The sequence below is a fragment of the Ambystoma mexicanum genome, chromosome 11 (genome assembly GCF_040938575.1).
Source record: "Ambystoma mexicanum isolate Mex_15411 chromosome 11, UKY_AmexF1_1, whole genome shotgun sequence".
NCBI lineage: Eukaryota > Metazoa > Chordata > Amphibia > Caudata > Ambystomatidae > Ambystoma > Ambystoma mexicanum.
In genome coordinates, this window is record NC_090934.1 from 852,136,015 (window position 1) to 852,160,604 (window position 24,590).

Here is a 24,590-nt window from a genome sequence, read left to right on the forward strand (position 1 = left end):
ATTTGTAGCATAGGTTTCCCACTTTCCCATCTTCTGTCTTACCCTGACTCATGTTGTTTCCCCCAAAAGAGTAAGGTCTGGATACCCCTGGTGGGGGCACAGCACACCAATCCACAAGCAAGCCTAGATGCTATGAAATGACTACAATGCTAATTTGCTGCAGTATAAAATCATATAACAATAGCAAACAATATTTGAATAAACAGTCTTTTTGTTGTTGAGGTTCTCAGAGAAGGGCATTTACTTCGGTTTGCTAGCCATATTTGGACAGCTTTTTTGTAGTGGGGGCAGGAGTTAAATGCTGGGTCTCTTCAAGATGCGGAGGAACAGGATAATGTGTGTAGTGCATGGTCCATTCTGCCTGCTAGCCACTCAGACCAATGGATCAGGAAGAGGGCAGACAGTTTGTGCCTGTATAGGGCTCTTCTTCCATTCTTAAGCCTTTCAGTCTCCAACATGCTTCCACTAGGAAGCAAGTAACAGAGACCTCTGATGCATTTCTGTCTTTTCTTGACTTGGTCTCAAAGTCTGGTCATAGTTCTACACATCTCCTCTGCATGACAGTCTTTGGACTAGTAACAACCTCTCAGGAACAATAGTCAGTCTAATTTCCTAAGCAGTGGTCTTTCAAAGATGGTTCCTTGTTCCGTCATACTCCTCCCATAGACATAATTATTTCAAAGGTCATCCATTCTCGTGGCCCATTTACTTGAACAGAGAGCTTTGAAAGTTTGGTCAAAGTACTCGGTTTTCCTGGGCAGGGCTATAGGCTAGGTTGGTTCTAGCTGTCATGGTCACTCCTGGAAGGGGTTTTAAAAGATTGCGGAAGGGAATTTTTTTTTTTTTTTAAAAGATTGCGTCTATTTATTGTGGCAGCTTTTTATGCAGGTGTATTTGAGCAGCCTTTTCTTGTCTTGAACATATCTATCTGGGAAGTCAATCCTTGTTCTGACGATGTCTTGTGAGCACAATTCTTTGGAACGTGGTTCTTGTTTCTGATCTCTGTTCCTATAAGCAAAGATCCATGAGAGGTGGGCAATTATTCTGTCCGTCTTTGAAAGTTTGGCCCTAATTTTGTCAGCCTCGCCTTTTGAAATGGGGTTTGACGAATCAAGAGAATTAGTCCCTTTTCCCCAAAGGGGAGCCCTTTCCTGTGAGGCTGGGGAGGTAAGTCAGCTCAGCAATACCCCTTTAGGGGTAGAGGCAAGTGGGTCCTCACTGGGGGAAGACTCCCCCTTAGGGGACAAGGACTTGCCTTCACATGAGGAACTCCCTCAGGCTGATCGTACCATGGCCAACATAGGATGTGTTAAAACATAGGAAAATATCAATTATCAAGACTGGGGTGAAGAAACTCCTAAGGGAAATAGTTAGCTTGGGAGAAAAGGTTGAATCCCTCTAAATCAAGACGTCCACGTTACTGGGACGAGTATGTTAAAGGATGCGATTCCAAAGAGTGAAGTAAGAGAAGCAGGAGATGAGAGAGAGGATTGCAGTTGCAGGCTGTGGGAGGCTCCAAACTGCATTACACCAGACGAGAAAGGAAAGCAATAAACCTGTGAGTTTCAAACTCGCTTGCAGCTGCGCCGCGGCGCCAAAGCCATGGCAATGCCGGGACCCGACAAATCGACAGGGCGGGAGCCCAAGCACAGGTGGCGGCGATGCCACAGACACAAATCTGTGGTGGACCGTCGGTCTGAAGAATGTCACTGAGGCCGCCAACAACTCAGGAAAACCCGGTATCCGTGATTTCAGTCAAGCACGGCGCTGCCGCAAGGAGAGAGAGAGAGCAAGGACACAAACGCTGAAGAGGAGGCAGCATCAGCGATACTCAGCAAGAAGGAGAAACTGGGAACGATGGTCTCCAGCAGCGTGCCCCACCACAAAAGAAGGTAATCGGGCGAATGGGAGGTGTGCTGAGACATCAGAGAATCAATATGTTGTGCAGCCAACTTCTCACAGTTGAAGACATGAAATAGAGTTAGCTTTGAAAGCAAATGGATGCACAGATTTTAAATCAAGAGAAAATCATTGTAATACACAGTTAACTTGTTACAGTAGAAGACATGAAACTGAGTTAACTTCACAAATGAATAGATATGAACATTGCGAACCAAGAGACAACATTGATGAGAAACTGAATAAGAGAACCAGTGGGACACAATACCCTGGGAAAGGGAGAAAACAAAGCGCTATCCTGCACAAGAACAAACTAGTATTAAAGGAGAGAGAAAGACAGGGCTCCAAGCCTAGAGACATAGATCAGCTACAAATTCGAGTGACCCAGGAAAAATATATACCCTCAGAAGGGCACAAGCAGGGCTAAGACCAAAAGTATAAACCAACTAAGAGCGCCAAAAGGGACACCAGGTGAAGAAAGAAAGTGTAACTTCCCTCTTAGGGAATTAAAGAGACTTATACAAGAAGTCATGAGAGACTATTTGGCAAATTGTATATTAAACACTGATACTAGCAGTACCCTCAGGAGAAGGAGTCATTCTCCTGGCCCAAGTTAGTTTTCTTTTAGTGGTAGGGTCAGTTAGGGCCGTTTTGGACGGCAGACTTGTTTCTTTGGTCATTCACGACTGACAAACTAGCACCTTAGTTATAGGCATGGACCACACAAACATAGGGAAAGTTAGGCCTTTTACTTTTACTTTAATAAACTAGAGTATATCATGTCCTCTGAGAGTATATGTCCTCTTCCTGATTCGCCACAGGTCCAAGGGTATTTCTCAGGACATAAGCAGATAAAGCATTTCTTCTCTGGCATAAGACACAAATTGCAATAAGCTTTGAACAAAAAAAAGTGTGTGCTTAGAAAGGGTGCTAAATACATGTTGGCCGTTATCTGAAATTGGCAAATAACGTACAATAAATTGTCTTTTTTCAAAGTATAAGGAATGAACTGTGGTTAGTAACATTTTGTGTCAAATTGTCAAAAGAAAATAGTTTACTAAGAAACATATCGGTGTACTTTTAAAGTTTTCAAGAGCACATGACCAGGAGGCGTGATCATTTTTGACTATTTATCCAAGTTACACAACTCCAGGTTTTTCAATTTGGATAAAGGCGAACCATTTGGTGCTTTAAGCCTCTGATGAGGTACGCAATCCGTATTTATTCACAAAATCACACTAAGCACAAAGAATCCATGTTTACAGCTGGTTTTGGGATATCTTACTTTGTTAATATATTACTTTGCTCAGACTTAGTTTCTCTCCTCATATGTACTCTAAATCCAGGCATAGTTTATGCACTTGACTAATTCTCCTCAACTCTAATAAAATCAACTAATCACCTGAGTTTTTAATTGAAAGCATAATTTGTATTTGTACCTCAACATGGCCCTTGTTTTAGGCAGAGCACTGGAAGGAGCTACAGAATGGTACAACGTTCCAGTTGCCCACGAACTGGGCTGCTTGTTCTGTTACAGATCTGCCAGTTGGCTGAAATGTGCCTTTCTTGGTTTAGCGTTAATGAAGATAAGAGCTTTCCTCGAGACAGAGTATTAAACAAAGATACTCTTCTTTCCATAATGCTGTGCTACTGATATGGAGGGCTAGGAGAGCTCTCGAGAGAGTGCCAGCACAGAGCCAATTCACAGACGGGCCCATTTGCATGTGGCTTTCCAAAAGAGTGATTGGATAGATTTCTAAACCATGCTAGTGTGTGGGGGGCCATCCCACTACACACCACAGTGGATTTGGGACTGAAGAGCAGCCGTTTAGTTAGAATATACTTTAATTATCAAGGTAAAAACATCTAGCGAAGACTCCCACTCAAAGTCATTAGTAGGGCGCTGGTGCTATCAATCCACTGGCTCAGATCTTTTAGTCAGGAGACACCCCTACTCTTTCGAAATACCCCATTCTTTTAGCTATTGTTTTGGGGGATACTTTATCCAGGAGGTATTTGGGTAAAGTTGTGTGGGTTGTTAGTTGTAGTGCACACTCACCTTGTATTTCAAGCATTCTTAGTCTAGCATTGTGTACTAGAGAAAATTAATTTTTGATAAAATAGACATGTGCATATGCCGCTATTTGGTTTGAGTCCATCCTACTTGAACAGAATTTTTGGAGAACGTAACTAGTTAAGGGGCATCAAGGATCGTAAAATGCTTATTTTACGATTATGGAGTGACAGCATAGACTTATCATTACAACCTAGAAAGTGGTTCTCAAACAGCTTAGTTGTAGGTCAGCCATTTGACTAGACCCAAGTCCCAGAGGTCAATGTAATGTATGTCAATACTTTTTCCAGTTAAGGTGTCAGAGGTTGGACCAGTTCTAGTTCTTGAATATCTTCTGTGCTTGAGAAATTGGAGGGGAAGTTTGTTTTGTTGCTTTTTTCTGTTGGGCATAGTCGGTCTTTATCCATAAATCTGCAAGTCTTTCTCCTGTGCAAAGTTCTTTGTGAGATTAGACCTAGTTGCTTTTTTCTCTTCTCCTTAACTAATGCCTATTCTCCTACGCACGGTTCTCAGAGACATTTCTTCAAGGTGATGCTCTGCAGGAAATCTGATAAAACTAGTTAATGTAGGCCTTTAACCAGTATTTCTGAGGTCGAACATATCTGTTACTTCTTGAGGCAACATCAGTGGTCAGATTTAGTAAATGTAGGTGTTTTATCTTTAATCAATGGGGTTGGCTGTAAAATCTTGTTGGTAATACATTAGGATTCAGGTGACTTTGTTTTGCAGTTACTTCACATACACCAGTCATTTGGTTTTTGTTCCTTTTGCCCTTTTTCCCCAAATACTAGTTGCTTTCCAAGTGAAACTTAGACCAATTTTATTCGGTTTCTATGGAATGCAGCTTTTCGTTACAAATAAATTAGAAACATTTCAAAGAAAGGTTCTTGGCTGGTGTGAAAAGAGAGATGCCATAGAAAAGAAGTGGTGTGTTTTACAAAAACCACAGTTTAAAAAGTCACTAGACCGAGTTGGCTCGGACAAGACTCCTGTGCCCTGGGGTAAGGAGTTTTAGGTATTTCTTTGACTCTGTTCCCAGAGTTGATGGATTTGTTGTCCTTTCTCTTGATTCTTATACCAATACAACATGTAATAATGTGGCTATTATGAAGATGGGACTTTTCTGTATAACTCTGTCTGTAATCATCAACTGTGTTACGGTGCCCCTTTATCCACTCCTCTTGAGTTGCCCCCTGTAAGGGATTCTAGCTAGAAATACAAATCGTTTTTTATTATTGTCTTGTGACATAAGTCACCCTTTGCCCCTCCCGCAAGATTTAGAAGTAAAAGTTAATGTCTTTCTCTAGGTTCCCAGGAATGCATTGTTACAAGTACCAAACTTGGAAGAGAATGTTGATACTTCCGTTGAACTAGGAGCGTCACATGGGACAATCCACCTACATGGGTAAGATTGAGGTGACAGTAGAGCACCAATGGCATTCCATTGAGTTTGTACCTGAAACCTCTAAAGATCTTTTCTAATACAGATACCTTTTCTGTCTCTTCCCATAAACCCCAGGCCCTGCTCTTTTCTCACTGTCCAGAGGGGGCCTCCTGATAACAGTCAAGGGATACTGAAACCAAACTAGAAGACAGCACGCTATTTAGTGCTAGTCCAAAACAGCCCTGATGAAAGTGGGATACTAACTTTTCACCATTGAAACCGGTAGGCTATTGCTCTGTGCCCTGGCATACAGAAGCGAGGAAACAAGAATCGCCAACCAGGTCACAGATTGATCCTCTCATAACGGCTAGTCACTTTTTAAACTGTGGTTTTTGTAAAATACACCACTTCTGTTCTATGACATCTCTCTTTTCACACCAGCCAAGAACCTTTCTTTTACATTTTTCAAATTGTTTTGTAAAGAAAAGCTGCATTCCATAGAAACAAAATAAAATTCGTCTAAGTTTCACTTGGAAAGCAACTAGTATTTGGGAAAAAGGGCAAAAGGAACAAAAAACAAATGACTGGTGTATGTGAAGTAATTGCAAAACAAAGTCACCTGAATCATAATGTGTTACCATGATGAATAAGGGAAGATTCGGGTGTTAGACCTCCATTTGTTGGTTCTACACATGGATACTTGTAAAATCCTATTACCATAGGTGTTTTCCATTGGGACAAGGTTCCGGATGCAAGTCCTAGGTAATGTAGAGGTTCTCTCTTCAACTAGTGTTTCTGTGGTCATACATATTTAAGTGTCTTTACTTTGCAGAAGTATCTTGGATCATACCTATGTTTGTCTGTCGGTTCTCCTGTGAGGGGCTGCCAGAGGGCTTACCTCACCTATATCTGACACATTCTTTATCTCCTGACAAGTGTCAGAGGTGTGGGAAACAAGAATGTGTCTCACCCGCTAGTCCCCCGAGGTGTCTCTCTTAGGGGGCCAGGGCACGGCTATCGCCTTTGGATCCAGACCCTGGGGTTGGACCAGTGTGGGAGGATTACTTGGTTGAGGGGTCTTCAGGGAGTGAGACACCTGATGGCGAGACGCAGTATCCCCTCCCTATAACACCTCTACCAGATAGGATATTTAGAAACCCCCCCACTCCCAAATTCCATTCACAAACACTTTGACACGACAAGCCCGCTCTGGGAGAAAACAGACTCATACCCGAGCAGTGTACCTGACATGTCACATTAGTATGGTCAGGCAATTACTGGTAATCACTCACACCTAACTTCCATTAACCTTCCACACACAGATAAAAGGAAGAGCAGGAGAGCACACTGAGCAAGGCAAAACACCAGTACTTTTCTGACAGCAGCTGAACGAAGGAAGAACGGCGGCAAACCAAGAAGGCTACGCAAGGAGGGAGATACCCTTGACCTTTCAGGTGAGAAACCGTTGCTGCCCAGGACCCTTTAGAGTACAAAGCATAAGGCCAGGAAACCAAACTGAAGAATCCTGTATCGTGTGTCGGAAATATACCCAGGGCCCTCCTGCACGGCTGAGGGGAGGATCAGCAGCCACCGTGCTACTGTCCTTGGCTAAAAGATCAAGGCAGCGTCTGAGGGATCAACACAGCCGGTGAGTTGGGGGGAACCAATGCAAGACCAGTCTGTGTTGAACTCAAGGTTGCAAGCGGTAACATTATGTAAAGAGTGCAAGAACGAAGATTGAAACGCAAGTGATGAAAGACGCGAGGAAAGCTTAATTGCTGATGGATGTTTTGAACATTCAAGGAGAAAAATATAATACCTTTGAAAGAGTGGTCTGGCACCATGTGGGTGCTCAATCGAAGGTCTCTGTAAGGTATCCAGCCAAGAAGTGGTAGAAGCAAAAGTAAGAACATTGTGTGAAGTGAATCGAAGTGGTCCTGCGACGGTTTAAGCAAAACCCATCACACACTCGAAAGTCTTCGATTTTTGATATCAAGAGGAAAACATAGAAAGTGAGATTACATAGTCCGAGCCCGAACGAGGGTGATCCATGGTCTGAGCATGATCGAGGGAGACCAATTGTGAACATTGTGGTAAAAAGGGAGTCCGAGCACGAAGGAGGGAGAACTATGATGAACACTGAAAGCGAGAACTTGTGAATGTGAAATTGTGATAAGAAAGGAACTTTGGTGCTTGTTTGTTAAGACAGGCCCTCTGCAGTAAGAGAATGTTATTGGAAAAGAAGCTTTGGCTGAAGGCCCTGATACATATGCTTTGAAATGTATCCTCATGGCAGAGAAGCCAGAGTGTGTGCGAAGCTCGAACGTGCCGCCTTACCCCGTGCTGAAAACATGGGAAAGGGAAGTCAACTGCTCTACTATCCTGCCATATTATTTCTCGAACACTTTTCTTTTTGCATACACTATTGTCCAACACTATTTTGTATTCAGAAGTAAGAATTGGCAATATGTTGATTACTATAGGCCCTTTTATTTTGACAGAGTCTTGGCTAAGACTGCGTTATTATTTGATGGTCATAGCTTGCTCCCATCCTTAGATTTAGTTTTAGATAGGCGTTCAACCAACGCTTTGAAGTTCAATAAAAATCCCTTGATCTGTGATCACTTGTGTCTGTCTTCACGGTTTGATATCATGCCTGCCTTACAGAGGTCAGACCCAGTTTAATCTGTGTGTTTCTCTTGTACCAAGGTTGAGGTCTATAGGCATCTACTCATGGCCAAAGGTATGATCAGTTCTAGTTATGTCACTTGGTCTTGACTGGGATCTGACATGTTTTCCTTCTTGCAGAGGGCCGAGGCAGCTGCAGAATCCACAAAGGATATGGAAGCCGGTGCTGGCCGGGCTAGTTACATTAGCTCATCACGACTAACCAGACCAGACCCTGGAGCCGTGGCCATAGCAGCCATTCTGCGATCCATCCTAAAAGTTGTGCAGACAGCAGGGTGGTGACCCTGAGAAGTCGCTTCTCAAGTTCAATCATTCCCAAGGCCATCCCTGATGTAGTCTATATGGCACCCCAACCCTTCAATAAGTATCTTCAAACAGTGGAAACAAAGGCCATGAAAGGACAGCAGTTAAAGCAACAGGAATCAACTGTGCTTGTGTATGAATAAAGAAAATGTCAGAGTTGGCCACATTCGCTTAAATCTTTTTATGATATAATTGTGAATCATTTGTTTCAACAGGTCATTCATATGGACCAAAATATCTACAATCTGGTTTTAGGGGTGTTGTGTCAGCAGGCATGTCCAGAGGAAGAAGGCATGAAGCACAGGAGTCTGTATGGCAGACCCCACACCAGTGTACCAAAGCTCACAAATAAATCATACTTTATTTCACATAATGTGGCTCATTGTCCCTCATTTCAGGCATTCCAGTGATTCAGTAATCCAGGTGTCGCAGTGGCAGAGGAGAAGAAACTGGATCCAACACAGACATTGGAAGACACAGGTTTCTGGATGCAGCTGCTCTTCATGTTCTGCTCAGTCATCCTCCGTCCTCGGCCTCCAATAATGGCTGTAAAGGATGTAGATCACAAATCAGTGCCCTGTTCCAGGAACCAGCCTAGTCCCTTGGCATTTATAGGACCCCAACCATGCAGCCTCAGTAGCCACAGACTCCAATGGCATTCACACAAGGTATGTAGCAGCTGCTGAACCAAACTGATCTCACCCTTCATCATAATTTGGTTGCAGGATCTGAGGCTCTTGTATACAGTTCTGTACAAGCGTCTGTATTTAACAATACCTCCCCCTTAGCATCATAGGTTGACCAGTTATATAACATGAGTGGTGTACTAATTCCAGATTCTAGAATTTCCACCCCCAGCATCATGACACTTAAAGGGCCCTGTGAGCTGTTGCGACTATCCCAATTGCATCCAATGCCCAGTCTCTCTTTTGAAGCCCATCTCTCCCAATTTGTGGGCCAGATGTGCTTCCTGTATTGTTCGCACACTGTGTCCACATATCCAAACTCTGCAGGAGGGGCAGAGGGTGTGAGAAGTGTCCACTTTGTGCTCATGCCATTTCTTTTGTGCCTACCACTTATTACTCCTCAGTATAATTTGGGCTTTTGCACTCTGTACCACTCTTGCACTTTGTGCTTCTCCTATTCTCGCAAGTCTACTGCACCCCTTAAATTTCATCATGCCACTGAGCTTTTTCGATACCCACTGGGGACCCTCCAATCACTTCCACAACTGCACTGGTCTACCTTACACCCCCTGTGCCCCTACTGCATTAGAGGCCAGACTGCATTTTCTGTGCTTCCGTACAAGTGGGCCACCTAGAGCACATTCTGCATTCAAGCTCTACTGAACCATCTTGGCAGCTTCTGCACCACAGTACCTACACACCTGTGGACTTTACCCAAATACCTGCAGATCTCCTAATACCCTGCAGATCTCCCTAGACACCATGTGCACACACTCTCCTGGGCACCACATCCACCACCCATAGCTGTTAATGTGTGTTGATTTACCTGCCGTGCTTCAGATACCCACTGATTTGGGCGCTGCCATGACGTCTGTAATAGCATCCAGAGCACCAGCAAACCAAAAACTCCAACCAGCATCCCAAGGCTATTTGCAAAGAGTGCTTCAGGGGGCAGTGACGAATACGCTGCCGTGACATTGCTCTGCTTCCTGTGGATCATGGAAGAAAGGGCACTGTTTACAAGGACAGTTGTGTTTGTGCATACATATTGACCCGCTCCCAGGAATAAACTAAGCCCCCACTGAGAAATAAGAGGCCCGAAACCCAGGGCGCAGCACATTGCCATTATGTCTCTGTCTTTTCATACTTTTCATTCCCTTTGGTGTGCAGTTGGTGTTACTTGTCACTACGTTAACATTTCTATTCCTAGATGGAACAAGATGATTGGGGTAAGCTGTAAAACCGTTGTGAAGGAGGACTTGGACAACAGGGCTTCAAGGAGAGACAGCTCTATTTGTTTCACTGTTTGGGACCATAAATGGGTACGACGGCCTGACTGCACCTGGTTATAGCTGCAGCCTTCAAGGTGGCCCCCATTTTCCCCCACTGCTAGTCTTTCTCCCAGCTCTCTTCCAACTAACCAGAGACATGTGATCGTTTTTATATCCCCGCAACCAGTAGTTACTTTGTTACTTCTTACACTGACTGTGAGTGTCAGGAACAGAACAGAGTCTGTTTCAGCAGAGGTGCCAGTAACTGACTGGGCAGTTCAAACAATGCTTTAACCAGTCGTTACACAAGGAAGGACTAGTGGGGGATGGGTGATGAGGGTGCAGATCATGCCTGAGGGATGTTAGCTTGGTGCTGTAAGCTTTGGGAGTGGTGCTGGTTTCCCCACCGTTTGTCCCAAACTACACTCTAGACAGACACTACATGCCTGGCTACATTACAGCTCCTCAGAAGAAACACTCTAGGGGAGGCAACCAGAATAGGACTGGGATAATGAAAATAACCCCTCTTCCCATCAAGAAGGTAGTCAAGGCCTGGGGTTATATGTTAATAGCCAGGAAGATGGACTCTGACCATCCACTAGCATGCCCATCTCCAGGATGCACAATCTTCCAGGAATTCCACCTGTCTGGCTAAATGTACCCACCCTCCCGTACTTCACTGATTAAATCTGCTTCAGCATCAGAACCTGGAGGCCTTGTCAATCCCCTCAATTGGCCTGAAGTAGACCCTGTAGATGTCACCTGCAGACAGACATTATTTTAGATTGCTTTACTTGTTTCTGAAACCCACCATTTATAAGATCAGGGCCTACTAAAGCAGCCACAGTATAAAGGCCAGTTTTAATTCCTGCTGTTGTGTACCGATTACAATTCAGATGATCTAATCTGAGGCAGCGTGCCAGCCCTGTTGTCATCAGTCGACAACCATAATTAAAGTGCTGAGCAAAGTGAAGGCCCCTTAATGCAGTCAGTGGTGCTGTTACCAGCCTGGTCAGCCTTCCGCCAAGGATCATATCACCATTAGCACCCACGTTGGTCCTAAAGGTATTTTGCATTAAACAAAAACTAAAAAAATGACTGGTGCTGCATTTGTAAAGTCAATTTTCCTTGTTGAAGACCATGACATCATCAACAAGCAAAACGCACTTTAGAAATGCAGGACGGCGTCAGGGGTACCTGTAAGATTTCTTTAATTCAAACATGCTCTTAGCACCCATGTGCTACATTTGCGGATGCGAAGGGGCAGTGGAGGGAAGGGGCAACAGGAAGCAGGCCGTGTAGCACTCAAACTGCTCGGAACACAGGCTTATACCAGTGAATACAGCCCACCTTCCGAGCTTCCCGATTGGCTAGCACCCCTTCCTATGATATGCTATATTTTATTTATAGCGGGCATATACACAAGTGTTTCAAGGCGTGACGAGGCAAGGGAGGGGAACAAAGGGAGGACAAGACAATGATCTTACTAGGCCAAGTGACATTGAGAGGGAAGGGGAAAAGTGCCAGGGGGGAGAAGTGCAGGGCATAGGATCCAGACATAGAAAAAAGAAGTGCGGCCAGCAGGTGGCAGTGCAGGGGTTAAGTGCAGACAAGTGTTAAGTAAGTGCAGGTAGGGGGACTGTAGGGTTGCAGATACAGCCCCAAGTGCAGGGTCGCCAGCAGGCAGTGCAGGTGCGCAACTGGGAGGGCAGGGACCTGGTCCCCGTGGTTCAGAGGGTAGCCAAGCAACCAGTGCAGAATCAGGCAGGAGATCAGCAGCGAAGTGGAAGATAGAAGGCAGAAGCAAAGAGGAAAGTCTTGAGCTGCTTCGGAACTAGACATGGTTCTGCTCAAGTTTTAGAGAGGCTGTTCCAGAGGGAGGCGCCAGCCGAAGAGAGAAGAATCTGTCCCCAACTCGTTGCTTAGAAAAGCGATTGACCCTCAAGGAGTTGGAGATGGAGGAGCAAAGAGCTTGAGAAGGAAGATACTTCTGAAGAGAAAGATGGAGATATTTTGGTCCTAGGCCCCAGAAGGCCTTGTGGACAATGCAAAGGGTCTTGAATGTGATCCTTGCAGCCACTGGGAGCCAATGGAGGGATTTAATTGCTGGAGAGATACTATCCCTGGGCTTGTGGCCAAGGACACGTCTCACAGTCCTGTTCTGGATGAGTTGCAGAGGACGTAGAGAAGAGCTTCTGGGGGAAGGAGAGGAAAGGAAGAATACCTCTGAGGAGGTGCAGTTGGTAGTTTGACTTCTAAGAGACGTCAGAAATGTGAGGAGAGAAGGAGAGTGTGGAGTCGAAGATAACCCTGAGGTTCTTAGCCTCATAGGTGGGAGCAGGAAGAGGACCAAGGGAGGCCGGCCAGAGAGTGGCAGGAAAGAGGGGTGCACGTGTGCCGATGAGGAGGATCTCTGTCTTAGTGGCATTCAGGTAGAGATCATTGGCGGCGCACTACTCCTGGAATGCAAACAGTCAGGGATGAGAGAAGGAGAAGAGGCGGCAAAGGGGAGCCTCAAGGCGAGCTAGGTGTCATCTGCATAGCACTGGAACTTGGAGCAGACAGCAGCAATGCGGTGGACAAGAGGTGCCAGGTATTGATTGAACAACCAGGGGGAAAGGTTAGACCCCTGAGGAACACCACAGGTGGAGAGAGAAATAGAGGAGAGGAAGGACCCAAGTTGGATCGATGTATGTTCATGCCCATCCCTAACGCTCTAATTTCTGGTGGCTCGCCTTTCTGTTGATTTCAATAGAGTACTAAAACCAGATTCAGAGACTCTTGATACATATCTCTCTAGTCGGTAGTTGGGTTGAGTTACACTTTTTGAACACTTACAACTATCTTTCAGGCTTCTCTGCAACAATCAGTGCTTCCCAACTAACGGGGAGTGACAAAAAGGGTTGTTTCCAAATGACAGCTGCACCGTCGAGCATCCCAATGAGAAGCATGTAAGGAGCACAAAGAAGTGCCTTACAAGGGTCAGATGATACTGATCTTGCCATCTGCTTTTGGGAGTTGGTGTCGAGTTGCAGCCTTTTGTACAGCTTACTATACATGTGCCTTATGCAGTTTGTGGGTTACAGTCAACTGTCTTGGAGTCATCTGATCAGGAGTGATCAAAATACCCGCCTTATGGTGAACTTCTATAATAAGGAGTGGTTTACCATTCCCCAATCCTGACCTCCCTTGCACACGTACTTCCAGAACTAACCAGGTTTCTTCCTCAACTTACTCTTCAGGGTTCTAAATTGGTAGGAGCGGTTTAGCTCCGGATTCTGGCCTAGCCTTGCTTCCAGGTGCTACTTTTGGCTCCCCAGGCCAACTGGTGCCTTACAAACATACATATGTAACATTACGTTTGAGTATTTAAGAATGTCAATAAAGAGGAATTGGGACACATCTAGAACACATTTGGGTAGATTTACCTGCCCGACACCCAGGAGCTGGTTTCTTTTCCTGCTGACTGAATCTTAATTTGGAACCATGGTCTTGCATGCAGTCCTAGTACTTACCATGACTTCCCCATCTCCAGCCATAAAGCTGTGCTCACGCCAGATAATAACCAAAACATCACCATCACAACCCCTCGCAAACACGCTGGATAGATATGGCTGGATCAGAATTCAAAGATGAAGATGGGAAGGGTGGTCTTGGAGTAAAGCTGACTTGGGAAGAGGGCCGACATACACCTCTCGACTGAAAGTCTTTTTCCACTAAGGAACATGCACACACCATTGACTACTCCATTCACCCTCCAACAGTGGGTGGTACTTACAGGTTGAAAAACAGCTTTTCATTTATGCCGGAAATTGAAGCTGCCACAGAAAGGACAAAGATGGTCGAACCAAAGCACACATGGATTGGCTTATAAGCATGGCGAACCCAGTCAGGTGCCAAAGGTAATAGGAAGGTGCAGAAGCCGGAGATCCACTGCAAGCAGAGTCCAATGGTAAGACAGAAAAGAAACAGAAAAGAAACAAAAAGTAAGACGTAAGTAAGCCTGAAAATGCTAACATTGGTAGTAATGTGCAAGTTGTAGCCCTACAAAATATCCCCACCAAAAATATTGCAGTACATATGGCCGTTTGTCTCGCCATAGGCGATATTTTTGGGGGGGATAATTTGTGGGAGCGGGGGTTGCAGGGGTGTCCCCCGCACATTTTAGAATAATGCAGGGGTTGCGGGGGTGTCCCCCGCAGGGTCCATGGGTCAATATTGCTGCAAAAATATGGCAATATTTTTTATCGCAATATTTTTGCGAGGATATTAACACATGGAACCGTGCAAGTGAGTGCAAGAATAGAGAATCAAATTAAAAGGTAACAGACTGCAACAAAAAAAAGGATAATGGTGGGAGGACAGGAGACAAAAAACTGATATTGGCAAGCACGAACCATGATACTTTAAAAAGGTATAAATTACTTACCTGTAAACTCCTGTTCTCCAGCATTGGTATCTTTCATAGATTTGCATGCTTGTTTGAATATTCACCCGTCAGAATGGGAATCTTCTGTAACATTAAAGCAGTTTCATTTGAAATGAAGAAAAAACTGCAGTCACTTTAGTGTTTGCTCAATGTTGTTTTGGGTCATTTACCCCTCAGCCAATAGGCAGTGCTTCCTATAGCTCCACCCTTGGGGGCATCTTCAGATTCTCATAACGCACGTGGCAGTGCCCAAACGAGTCAAGATGAGCCATATGTGGGGTATGAGGGCGGGTCGCATGTGAATATGAAAGATACCATTGCTGGAGAACAGGAGTTACAGGTAAGTACCTTATACCTTCACCAGCATTGGATCTTTCATAGATTCACATCCTTGGTTTAATAGATTATGTAGCGGTACACCCAGATCTCCATGCATGGAATGCCCCACTGGGATGAGGATACGGCTCACCTTCAGGACAAAGCACACCTTAGGTGAACAGATGTTGCAGGACAGCCTGCTGGACTCAGGACAACTCTGTCATATCGACACAGCAGCACCTGGTTAAGGTGTTTTTTTTTTGTTAATTTTATTTGTAAAGCACTCCAGACCCAGGGGTATATGGGCACTCAAGGATATGGTTACAGAACAAAGGTATACACATTGGAAGCAATTGTGCCGCAATAATACAGTTTACAAGGTACAAATTGTTACAGATAGCAGTCAGAAGTTGTGATATGATGCAATACATTGAATACACAGATATGCGGAAGCTAAATAGACTGGTATCAAGAGGCGCAGGGTAATGGAGGGTGAGTGCTGGTATGAATAGGAGGTATTCCGAAGGATCTGAGGTGGTGATAGTTATTTATTCAGGAGCCAAGTGATAACCTGGGTTCTGAATGGTTGAAAGGTAGGGGTGGATTTGATGTCTAGTGGAAGTGTATTCCAAAATTGGGCGGCTAGAACCGGGAAACTGGTACCGCCGGCTCTTTTTAGGGAATATTTGGGCACCGCTAGGCATAATGTGTTGGGGATCTGGTGATTCTGGTAGCAGGTTACCAGATGAAAGGTGAAAGGACCTCCATCTTGCTGCCCTGCAGATGTCCATTACCAGGCCATCGGAAAGGAGAGCTGTGGTACACCAGACAGCTCTAGTAGAAAATGTGTTAGGCCGACTGGTAAGAGGCCAGTTGGCCGGGTGAAGAAAAAAAAAGGAAATGCAGGCAGACAAACCATTGGGAGATGGAGGGCCTGCACAGCCCTTTGCAGACAGATGGGTATGGGTCTAAATGCCACGAACATCAGTGAAGAGCTTCGTAATGGCTTGAAATAGCAATATAGTGCTTACCAAGGGTTAATCGAGGGAAAATTATGAGGGTACAGTAGTTCCAAACGTAGAGTTTGACACCAACAGGACTTTAGACTTGTGGAAAACAAGACAAGGCGGCTAGACGGATAAAGCCTGGATGTCAACCACCCTCCTCCTGGCCAAAGAGATGGCGACCAATAAAGCAGTTTTGCATGACAGGAATTTGATGTCTGTCTTATGTAGAGATGGAAAAAGGATGTCCCATGCTGTGTTTTGTTAAGCAGGAGCCAGTGCTAGTACTGGCAGAAATTCAAATTAGGCCATTAAGAAGTGTTTTATTGAGTCAAGAGGGAACCAGCAGCCAAGAGAACATATGTAGCACACCAAGCTCTGAAACGGTTCCACTTATAGCCGTGCAAGAAATGGCAGCGGGAGCTTGAGCTTTCCCCAAGAGGTCTCTGCCGTCATAGGGAATATATACCTGGCCAACCTGTAAGGAAGTAGTATCCAGGTTGTAAGGTGGAGTGAAGCTGTGTTGTGATGACGGACTTCTCCCTAGTCCCCGGAAAGGAGGCTGAAAACCTGCGGGAGCTGGACTGGTGGGGCTGATGAAAGAGCCAGGAGAAATTAATATTAAAACTGACTTAGCCACGCAGGGGCCATCAGAGTCAGTCTACACCGCCATTGCATGAAAGCGTACACGACTATCAGTATTAGAGGAACTTGTTTGCCCATGTAATCATGAAGGCGGCACCCAGTGTGCCTGGTTCCGGGGATGTACTTGCAAAGTCAAGACAATTTGAATTTGCCCAGGTGGCAAGTTGCCTCTAACTTGATAGCTGCAGGTACAGAGGTCCCACTGAGGGAGTTGGCTCCAGAGTTGTGGATGCCTGGTAGGTGGAAAGAAGACCGTAACATCTTCTGAGAAGGGATGCCATTTCTAGAGTGGCTGCACTTTTGCTGACAGGATCGCTGATGTGATACTGCTCCATTTCCGGATATAGAACATACTGGTTGTGTTGTCTGTAAAGTCATGAAAGGCTTTCTGAGGGCGAATGGCTTCTGTGGCCAGAACACCTCGCACAACTCCCAAGGTGTTGATGTAGAAGGATTTTTGTTCTTCTGACCGAAGACCGAGGTGTGAAGATTGCTGGTGTGGACTCCCCAGTCCTCCCTGGATGCATCGGATGTAACCGTGACCTGGTGGTTTGTGTGAGATGAAAGGTGCTCCCTGAGCTTTCTGAAAGAACAATGTAAAATGGACATGGGAGAAACCATGTGTCCCAATGGATGGTAATCCGCTGCAAGTCGGCATCTGGGAACTCCTTGACAGGTTGCATGTGAAGCGGACATCATCCCTGAATGGGTTGCTGACATTGTGTTTTGACGAGAATGGTATTGATCATGGTGCAAGAGGCCTTGACCAATTGCATTTCCAGGAAGATCGCATTTATTGGGAGGGCGTAACCAAGGAAATACAATAGGGATCTTGAATTGAAAGCAGCAGCCTGTCACCACCAACGCAGGAACTTGCAACAACAGTGGTGAAAGGGAACCTGCAAGTGCCCTACTTGTCCATGAATGATGGAAAAAGAATTCCTTGGCAAGGTAGGTGAAAACCTCCCTTTTCTTTTCGGAAATCCTTTGGAATCATAGTGAGCAGAGGAAAATGTTGAGGTAGCACCGGCATGAGGCTGGGTATCCACCCAATCAACTTTACTTGGACCAGGAAATATCCTAAGTAGGCACCCTGATGTTCCAGAGTATGAAGGACTTGCTCTACAGCTCCTTTGGGCAGGAGCACTAACATCACTAGTTGAAACGCCTGAAGATGTTTGCTGGCTTGTCGGCAGGGAGAATTGTTGGCAGCCTTAGCACTAATTGGAAGGTGCGGCCATGGGCTAGTATGAAAAACACAGAGTTGACTGACGTTTATCGTCTCTATTGGATGTCGGAACAAAGATAGGCAACCTCCTTCTGTGGTGCCAAAAAAAGGAAGTGTGGCAATGGGCAACAGTGAAGCTTGTTGGATTTTCCTGTAGACTGAGAAGAGCCACAATATATGGGAACATCCGTAGGGCTGAGATCCCGCTTTACACGTCTTACATTAGACGTAAACCACACCCAGTATGACCAAAAGCAGTATGTGGAGCAGTAGCACCTTCCGATATCTGAGAAGTGGTATGCCAAGGGCAAAAGAAATAAAAAGGCTGTATCATTGCCGAGTGCCAATGGACCTTGCATAGGCCTTCTACATGTGAATTTGTCACAGACAATGCCCTTGTAATGAATTTCTTCTATAGCTGAAGCTTTGGGGAACTCATTTTTCTGTACAAAAGGATTTTGACGATGAGGTGTCTTATGGAAGAAGTCTTTCATAGATGAGGGCTGTCCTGGACGATACCCTTCACCAGCAAGGTTCCCAAATCGTAGAAGAGGTCCGTTATAGGCTTGGGATTTTGTAGAGGGATGGATATTGACAAAACTGTTGTATGCAAGGCTTCAATTGCAGTTGAGGCCCTTGAGAGGAAACCGGCGTGGAGGAGCTTGTAGAAAATCAAGCCTTTATCAGAAAATCCTGTGTAAGAGGTAGCAGGTCATAGATGAAGCACGATAGTAGGGCCTTTATTGACGAGGTCATTTGTAGAACAAGATGACTTGTGGACTAGGAGTTCTTGTAGACAAGACCCTCTTGCAGACAAAGTCCACTCTTAAGCATTTTAATTGATTGGCCGGTTATAGTTTAGGGTCTCATATGGACTAAGCTCCCTTGTAGACACAGTTTCTAGTTGACCAGCATGACGTTGAATAGCCCTTTCCGTACCTGAAGTACCCTCGTAGGCTTTATTTTTACACTATGCTCATTGGCTGATGAGGCTTCCGAGTAGATAAACTGTCTCATTGACTATCCTTGTTTCTTGATGAGCCTGCCTCATAGACTAGGCTGTCTCATAGACGGCCCTCTATGTGCACATGCTATTTTGTAGATGAGGCTTATTGGTAGACTATGCTCTCTCACAGCCGAGGCGCACTCTTAGAACAGGCACACTTATTGACAGGACAGGGCGCACTCGTAGACAAGGCACACTTGTAGACACTGCATTTGTGTAAGAGTCTTCCTCCTTTGAGGAGCCATTCTCGCAAACGAGGCTCTAACACTGGTGAGGTTGTCCTATAGATGACGCTGTTTCATAGACTAGGCTCTCAGACTAGTATCATTGGCAAGTCTTTCATTGACAAGCCTGTTGTTGATGGGCATTGGCGTTGACAAGGCTCTCTTGTAGACAATCCTGTCATTGACTAGCCTTTTCATGGACAAGGCTCACTCGTTAACTAGCCTGTCATTGATGAGCCTTCTCATAGACAATTCTCTCATGTAGGCGTGGGTCTTCCGTAGGCAAGCCTGTCAATGACGAGTATTTCTTGTTGATGAGCCTCGATCGTAGATGAGGCTCTCTCTCACAGCAGAGGCCCCCCCTTGTAGACAAGGTTCTTTCGTAAAGCAGGCTCTCCTGTAGACAAGGCTCCCTTGTAGACTAAGCTCTCCCATAGACGAGCTTGTCATTGACAAGTATTTCTTTTTGACAAGCCTTGTGTAGTCGTGGCCCTTTGGTAGACTCTTTATGGTGTTTGAGGCTCGCTCGCTGACGAGGCTCCCTTGTACACTAGCCTGTCGCAGATGAGCTCTCTAGTAGAGGAGCCTCTCTCGTAGACGAGGCCCTCCTGTAGACAAGCCTGTTGATGAGGCTCCCTCATAGACGAGGTGAGGTCCTCTCGTGGATGAGGCCTCCCTCATAGACTAGGCCTCTCGTAGACTAGCCTCTCTTATTGCAGATACTCGGCTCTCATTGATGAGGATCTCGTAGACAAGGATCTCTCATTGATGAGGTTCCTATTGGCGAGGCTCTATTTGACAAGCCTTTCTTGTGGACGAAGCCGTCTCATAGAAAAGCCTGTTGTCGAGGAGGCCCTCTCGTAGGCAAGCCTTTTCTCATGGGCAAGCCTCCTGTTGTTAAGGTTCTCTCGTAGACTAGGCTCCCTCATAGATGAGGCTCCCTCACAGATGAAGCTCTTCCATAGACAAGCCTCGTCAGGCATTGGTAGTTCAGTGGTAGAATTCTAGCTTCCCAAGCGGGAGGCCAGGGTTCCATTCCCGGCAAAAACATAGAGGAGCCTCTCTCGTGGATAAACTTTTCTCGTAGACTCACCTTTCTCATAGACTAAGCTCTTTCGGAGACCAGGCTTTTTGTAGACGATGCCCCGTGGTACCCGAGGCTTCAACTTGACTACGCTTACTTTGAGACAATAAGCTACACTTATAGCCATGCCCTTCATAATACTTTTGAAATAAAATGAATAGTAAATTAGACAAATGTCACTTTAAGCGGGAGTTTCAGATGCATTATGCGAATACAGAGAACACTAAAGTGACTGCAGTTTTTTCTTCATTTCAAATGAAACTGCTTTAATGTTACAGATGATTCCCACTCTGACAGGGAATATTCAAACAAGCATGTGAATCTATGAAAGATTCAATGCTGGAGAAGTTAGGATACTGCAGGATTATAGTAGCCATAATAAAAATCTATATTGGGACCCCACGAACAGTATAGCAAATTACGAAAGGCTAAAGATTGTAAGCCAAGATCAATGCACCTTCCCAGGAAGAGGGGCATGGCAAGAAGCATGTCACAGTAAGAAAAGAGATTTGCAGTGAAAGGACACCAACGAAATGAGAAAAGGGCTAAGAAGAGGGCAGTAGTTAGCAGTGAACGAGAGAACAGTGAGATGCAAGAAGGAGAGGGTGATCTACTTCAAGAGAACCAGAATATGTGCAGGAGACTATAAGAAGAGGGTTTCTGGCAAGGGTCAAGGCTTACATTGTAAGCCAAGTGTGACAACAGAAGTTGCAAGATAGGCAGGGCAAAAAAGAAAAGAAACATCCAAAACAGCAAAGAGAATTCAGGAAGGAAAATGGTTGCAGGATAATTGAGACACAAACATGGCAAGAGATAAGCAGCTGTGAGAGGAAAGTGGTTGCAAACTGAGACTGACCTTGCACAGAGGACGGAGAGAAGGGTTAAAAACAAAAAGGCTATAAGGAGGGACTGAAAGCAGAAAAACCCAATAACCGGTTACAGAGGAATGTTTCACTTCTCACTGAGCAAAGCGTATCATCAAAACATAGAATAACCATTGTAAGGGTGCCAATGCAGACTGACACACAAGTGGCATGATTGTTTGCATAAACTTGAATTTAATCAAAATAAAGAGGAAACCTATCCCTGCCTCAATTAAGGAACTAAAGATTCTGTCAAAATGTCCAAGGAAATGAAGAGTCCACCGTTGTGTGTCAAAATGCTTGCTTCTGTCCCTAACACTTGTAACTAAACTAAATAAGTATTGCATCTTCTTGGCCCAGAAAAATGGCTTCCTTCTTATAAACAATGGATCATAGTTCCAATTGGCAAGTGGGAACTTCACCTGTGAGAATGATTCCCTTCTCCATGTCTCAGTTCCTTTCCCAGATACAAAGCAAAATTCCAGCTTGTGGTTCTGTAAAGTTCTCAGTTCAAAGTCAAAAAAGTAAAGTTCCACAAACACCATTCCTTATTGCCCATAGTTTTCTTCACCCTTCACCAGGTATCTTGTTCTCAGTATTTTCACAGCGCCAGGGGACAGACTCCTTTCCCAGGGGCTTCCTTGGCTTTGCTTCATGGTACACAACAGGGGGCATGGCTTCCTTCCACTGATCTCCCTTGGCTCGCAGTTTCAGAGTAGTAGGGGGAATGTCTCCCTTCCCCAGCTCTTTACCACAGTTCAGGAAGGTTGGTGGAATATCTCCCTTGCTCAGGCCCTTCTCAAGCTTTCTGAGGCAGTTCGCAATGGCAGGGGGAATGCCTCCCTTCCTCAGGCTTTGGTGTACCAAGAAAATGTCTCTCTTCCATTGGTACTGTATTCTCACAGTTCTACTCCACCAGGGGGGAATGCTCATCTTCCCCTGGCCTTCCTTTCACCTTGTTTTACTGGCCTGCAACTATGGGCCCTATACCCGTAGGATTCTGCTGCTTTCCTTTGGCAGGACGTAACAGTTACAGTTTCCTTACACTGGGACATGGCTGGTATACACATGATCAGGGCTGGGCACCTATTTATCATAAAAGGTATAATAAATTCACTTCTATTTTTTTTTCTTTATGCTCTTTTCACTGGCGCATTTGGCCTTTGGGCATTGAAGGCTGCACCGTTGCTTGGGTCCTGCATTTGGGACTAGTTACTATTTTTGGCTTAGTTCTTCGACTAAGGAGCCTCTTTTGTTGTTTAGGTATTTACATTATTCTTTTACACTATGGGTGCAGTGAAGGGTGATCTTTGAGCCACTTATTTTATTACGACACCGGGGGTGGTGTTGATGGTTGTCACATGGTTTTTTTCCTACATTATGATTGCGTTACTGGTTGTAATGACCCACCGGTAAGTTTGAGGCATTCTTTTGTGCTCTTGTAAGCTACTATTGGCTGTATTTATCCACTATTAGGTTATCATTCATTTTTGTATACTAATGGTCTTTAAAATAATTTTTTCACAGATATGTAGGGAGTATATTCTCTGAAGAAGGGCAATTGATGCCCCGAAACGTGTAGAATTTCTTTAACATCATTCCCATCACCACAAGCATTTCTTTTTTAAATTGTTGTTTTGCAGAATAGGATCAACTGTGTTTTTGCCTATTTACTGTCATTTAAAGGATAACGAGCAGCCATATGCCACACATGGCCTCTTATGTTTGTCAAGTGTGTAATTTGATCATTTTGATACTCCACGAATATATATAGGACTGTTGCTTTTTAAAGCAAGGTATTTTGTTTGACATATTTCTTTCATTAAATGACAACACTGTAGTTGTATTAAGTTACTTGTCTTTTATGGTATAAATGGCCTGATTGAGCTGTTTATTTGATATTACATGAGAATCTTTTGGGCCAACTCTGGGTCGAGTGCAAATTGGGCTCCGAGCTCAAATGGCTCAGACATTACAAGTTTGTGCAGGTTAATTTTCCTGCCAGGTACTGCACCGAAGAGAATACGTGATGCTCTTCTCAACTGGGTGCGGGTCCCAGACCCCTCTTCGCTCTCCGATTACATTGGCCAGCCTGACTCACCCCTCTGCCAGGAACGGTGCTGAAGAAGAGGATTTGTGATGCTCTTCTCAACTGGGTGCGGGTCCCAGACCCCTCTTCGCTCTCTGATTGCATTGGCCAGCCTGACTCACCCCTGTGCCTGGTACTGTGCCGAAGAAGAGGATTTGTGATGCATTTCTCAATTGGGTGCGGGTCCCAAAGCCATGTTTCTCTTGCAGCCGCATGAACCGTCCCGGTCACCCAGGTACCTTTTGGGTGTTTGCCGGTCCTCTCTGTCTTGGGCTTTCCCGGATGTTCTCCGTGGCTTCCTGTGGCTCTCTGTGATCTGCGTGACTCCATAGCATTCCGCTCCTTTGGGGCTGTGCAGCTTCCCTCGGCATCACGCTTCCACCGCTGCTTTCGCCTCGACGCAGGGCTTCCCTACTCGCCAGTCGGTCCTTCCTTCCTGGACCGATTTATAACCCTCCAGCAAACTCTTCTGGGTTCCAGCTAGCAACCATGTTGCTTCTTCGCCCAGGTCGGCATCTGCACTTGCGGTTCCTCCAAGGTGGGCCTCTCTCACTGCTTGGTTTTCCTTCTAATTTGTATTCGTTCTGACCAATCAGAGCTCCTGAAACACCAGACTGCTCCATAGTGTTTTGAGGATTGCTCTTCATTCCTCCACACTGCCCCCATGTCCCAGTATTTCCATGAAAGCTCTCTCTAAGGTAGACCCGACTCTTCTTAGTCCCAGTACCTTTACCATAGATCTCTCTTGGGTCGACCACATTCTTCGTTGTCCCAGTACTGTTACTACTATGTACACGACACATGGGGTGGCAACGTAAAGGGGGGTTAGGTGAGGGTGATTGAGGGGAAGTATACCGCATTCTCCCTGGATAGTAGTCCCTAGTCCCAAATGGGGTGTCCTTTCCCATGACATCCTCCCACTGAGTACCACCCCCAGGTGGAACAACGGGTAGCAGCCTCTCCTCCCTGGTCTCATGGGAAGGGGCCCACCCTATGGGAGAAGTGACGACATCCAAGGATTCGTCAACCATATAAATTATTTTTTGATGGGTTATAATTTTAAGAACACAGTCTGGTAAACTCCCATTTACTCTTTAAAAATCTCTCTATGAGAAAGGCAAAGGGCACAAATAGACACCAGTGAGAATTCCAGCCTGCTTTGCATACAATCAAATCAGTCTGGAACAAAAAAAATTAACACTGATATTTACATCTAACAAATAAGTAGATATTACACACTGGGCCTGGTGCTCATTTAATTTTTCGCAAAACTCACTATCAAATCAATAGACTATATATGTATGTACTACTCTCTATTTCCTCCTGTATAATATATGCAAATACTACATGGCGAGGAGAGTGATCATCTCCCACTGACTATTATTACTAAGCATT

General features: G+C 45.1%; 2 protein-coding genes across 31 annotated transcripts in view; one reads left to right on the forward strand and one right to left on the reverse strand.

Moving 5' to 3' along the window:
- The window catches only part of TKFC (triokinase and FMN cyclase), a 1,395,923-nt gene extending 1,387,202 nt beyond the window's left edge, over positions 1–8,721 (forward strand). For all 9 annotated transcript variants that reach the window (XM_069623835.1, XM_069623836.1, XM_069623839.1 and 6 more), the window contains one exon: positions 8,166–8,721. In XM_069623835.1, the coding sequence (XP_069479936.1) occupies positions 8,166–8,327 (162 nt within the window). In that variant the 3' untranslated portion in view covers positions 8,328–8,721. The remainder of the gene's footprint in view (positions 1–8,165) is intronic.
- CYB561A3 (cytochrome b561 family member A3) overlaps positions 8,515–24,590 on the reverse strand; it is a 235,007-nt gene continuing 218,931 nt past the window's right edge. For all 22 annotated transcript variants that reach the window (XM_069623851.1, XM_069623862.1, XM_069623855.1 and 19 more), the window contains 3 exons: positions 14,084–14,238; positions 9,861–10,023; positions 8,515–8,894 (listed from right to left, as the gene is read on the reverse strand). In XM_069623851.1, coding sequence (XP_069479952.1) covers positions 8,865–8,894; positions 9,861–10,023; positions 14,084–14,238 — 348 coding nt within the window. In that variant the 3' untranslated portion in view covers positions 8,515–8,864. The remainder of the gene's footprint in view (positions 8,895–9,860; positions 10,024–14,083; positions 14,239–24,590) is intronic.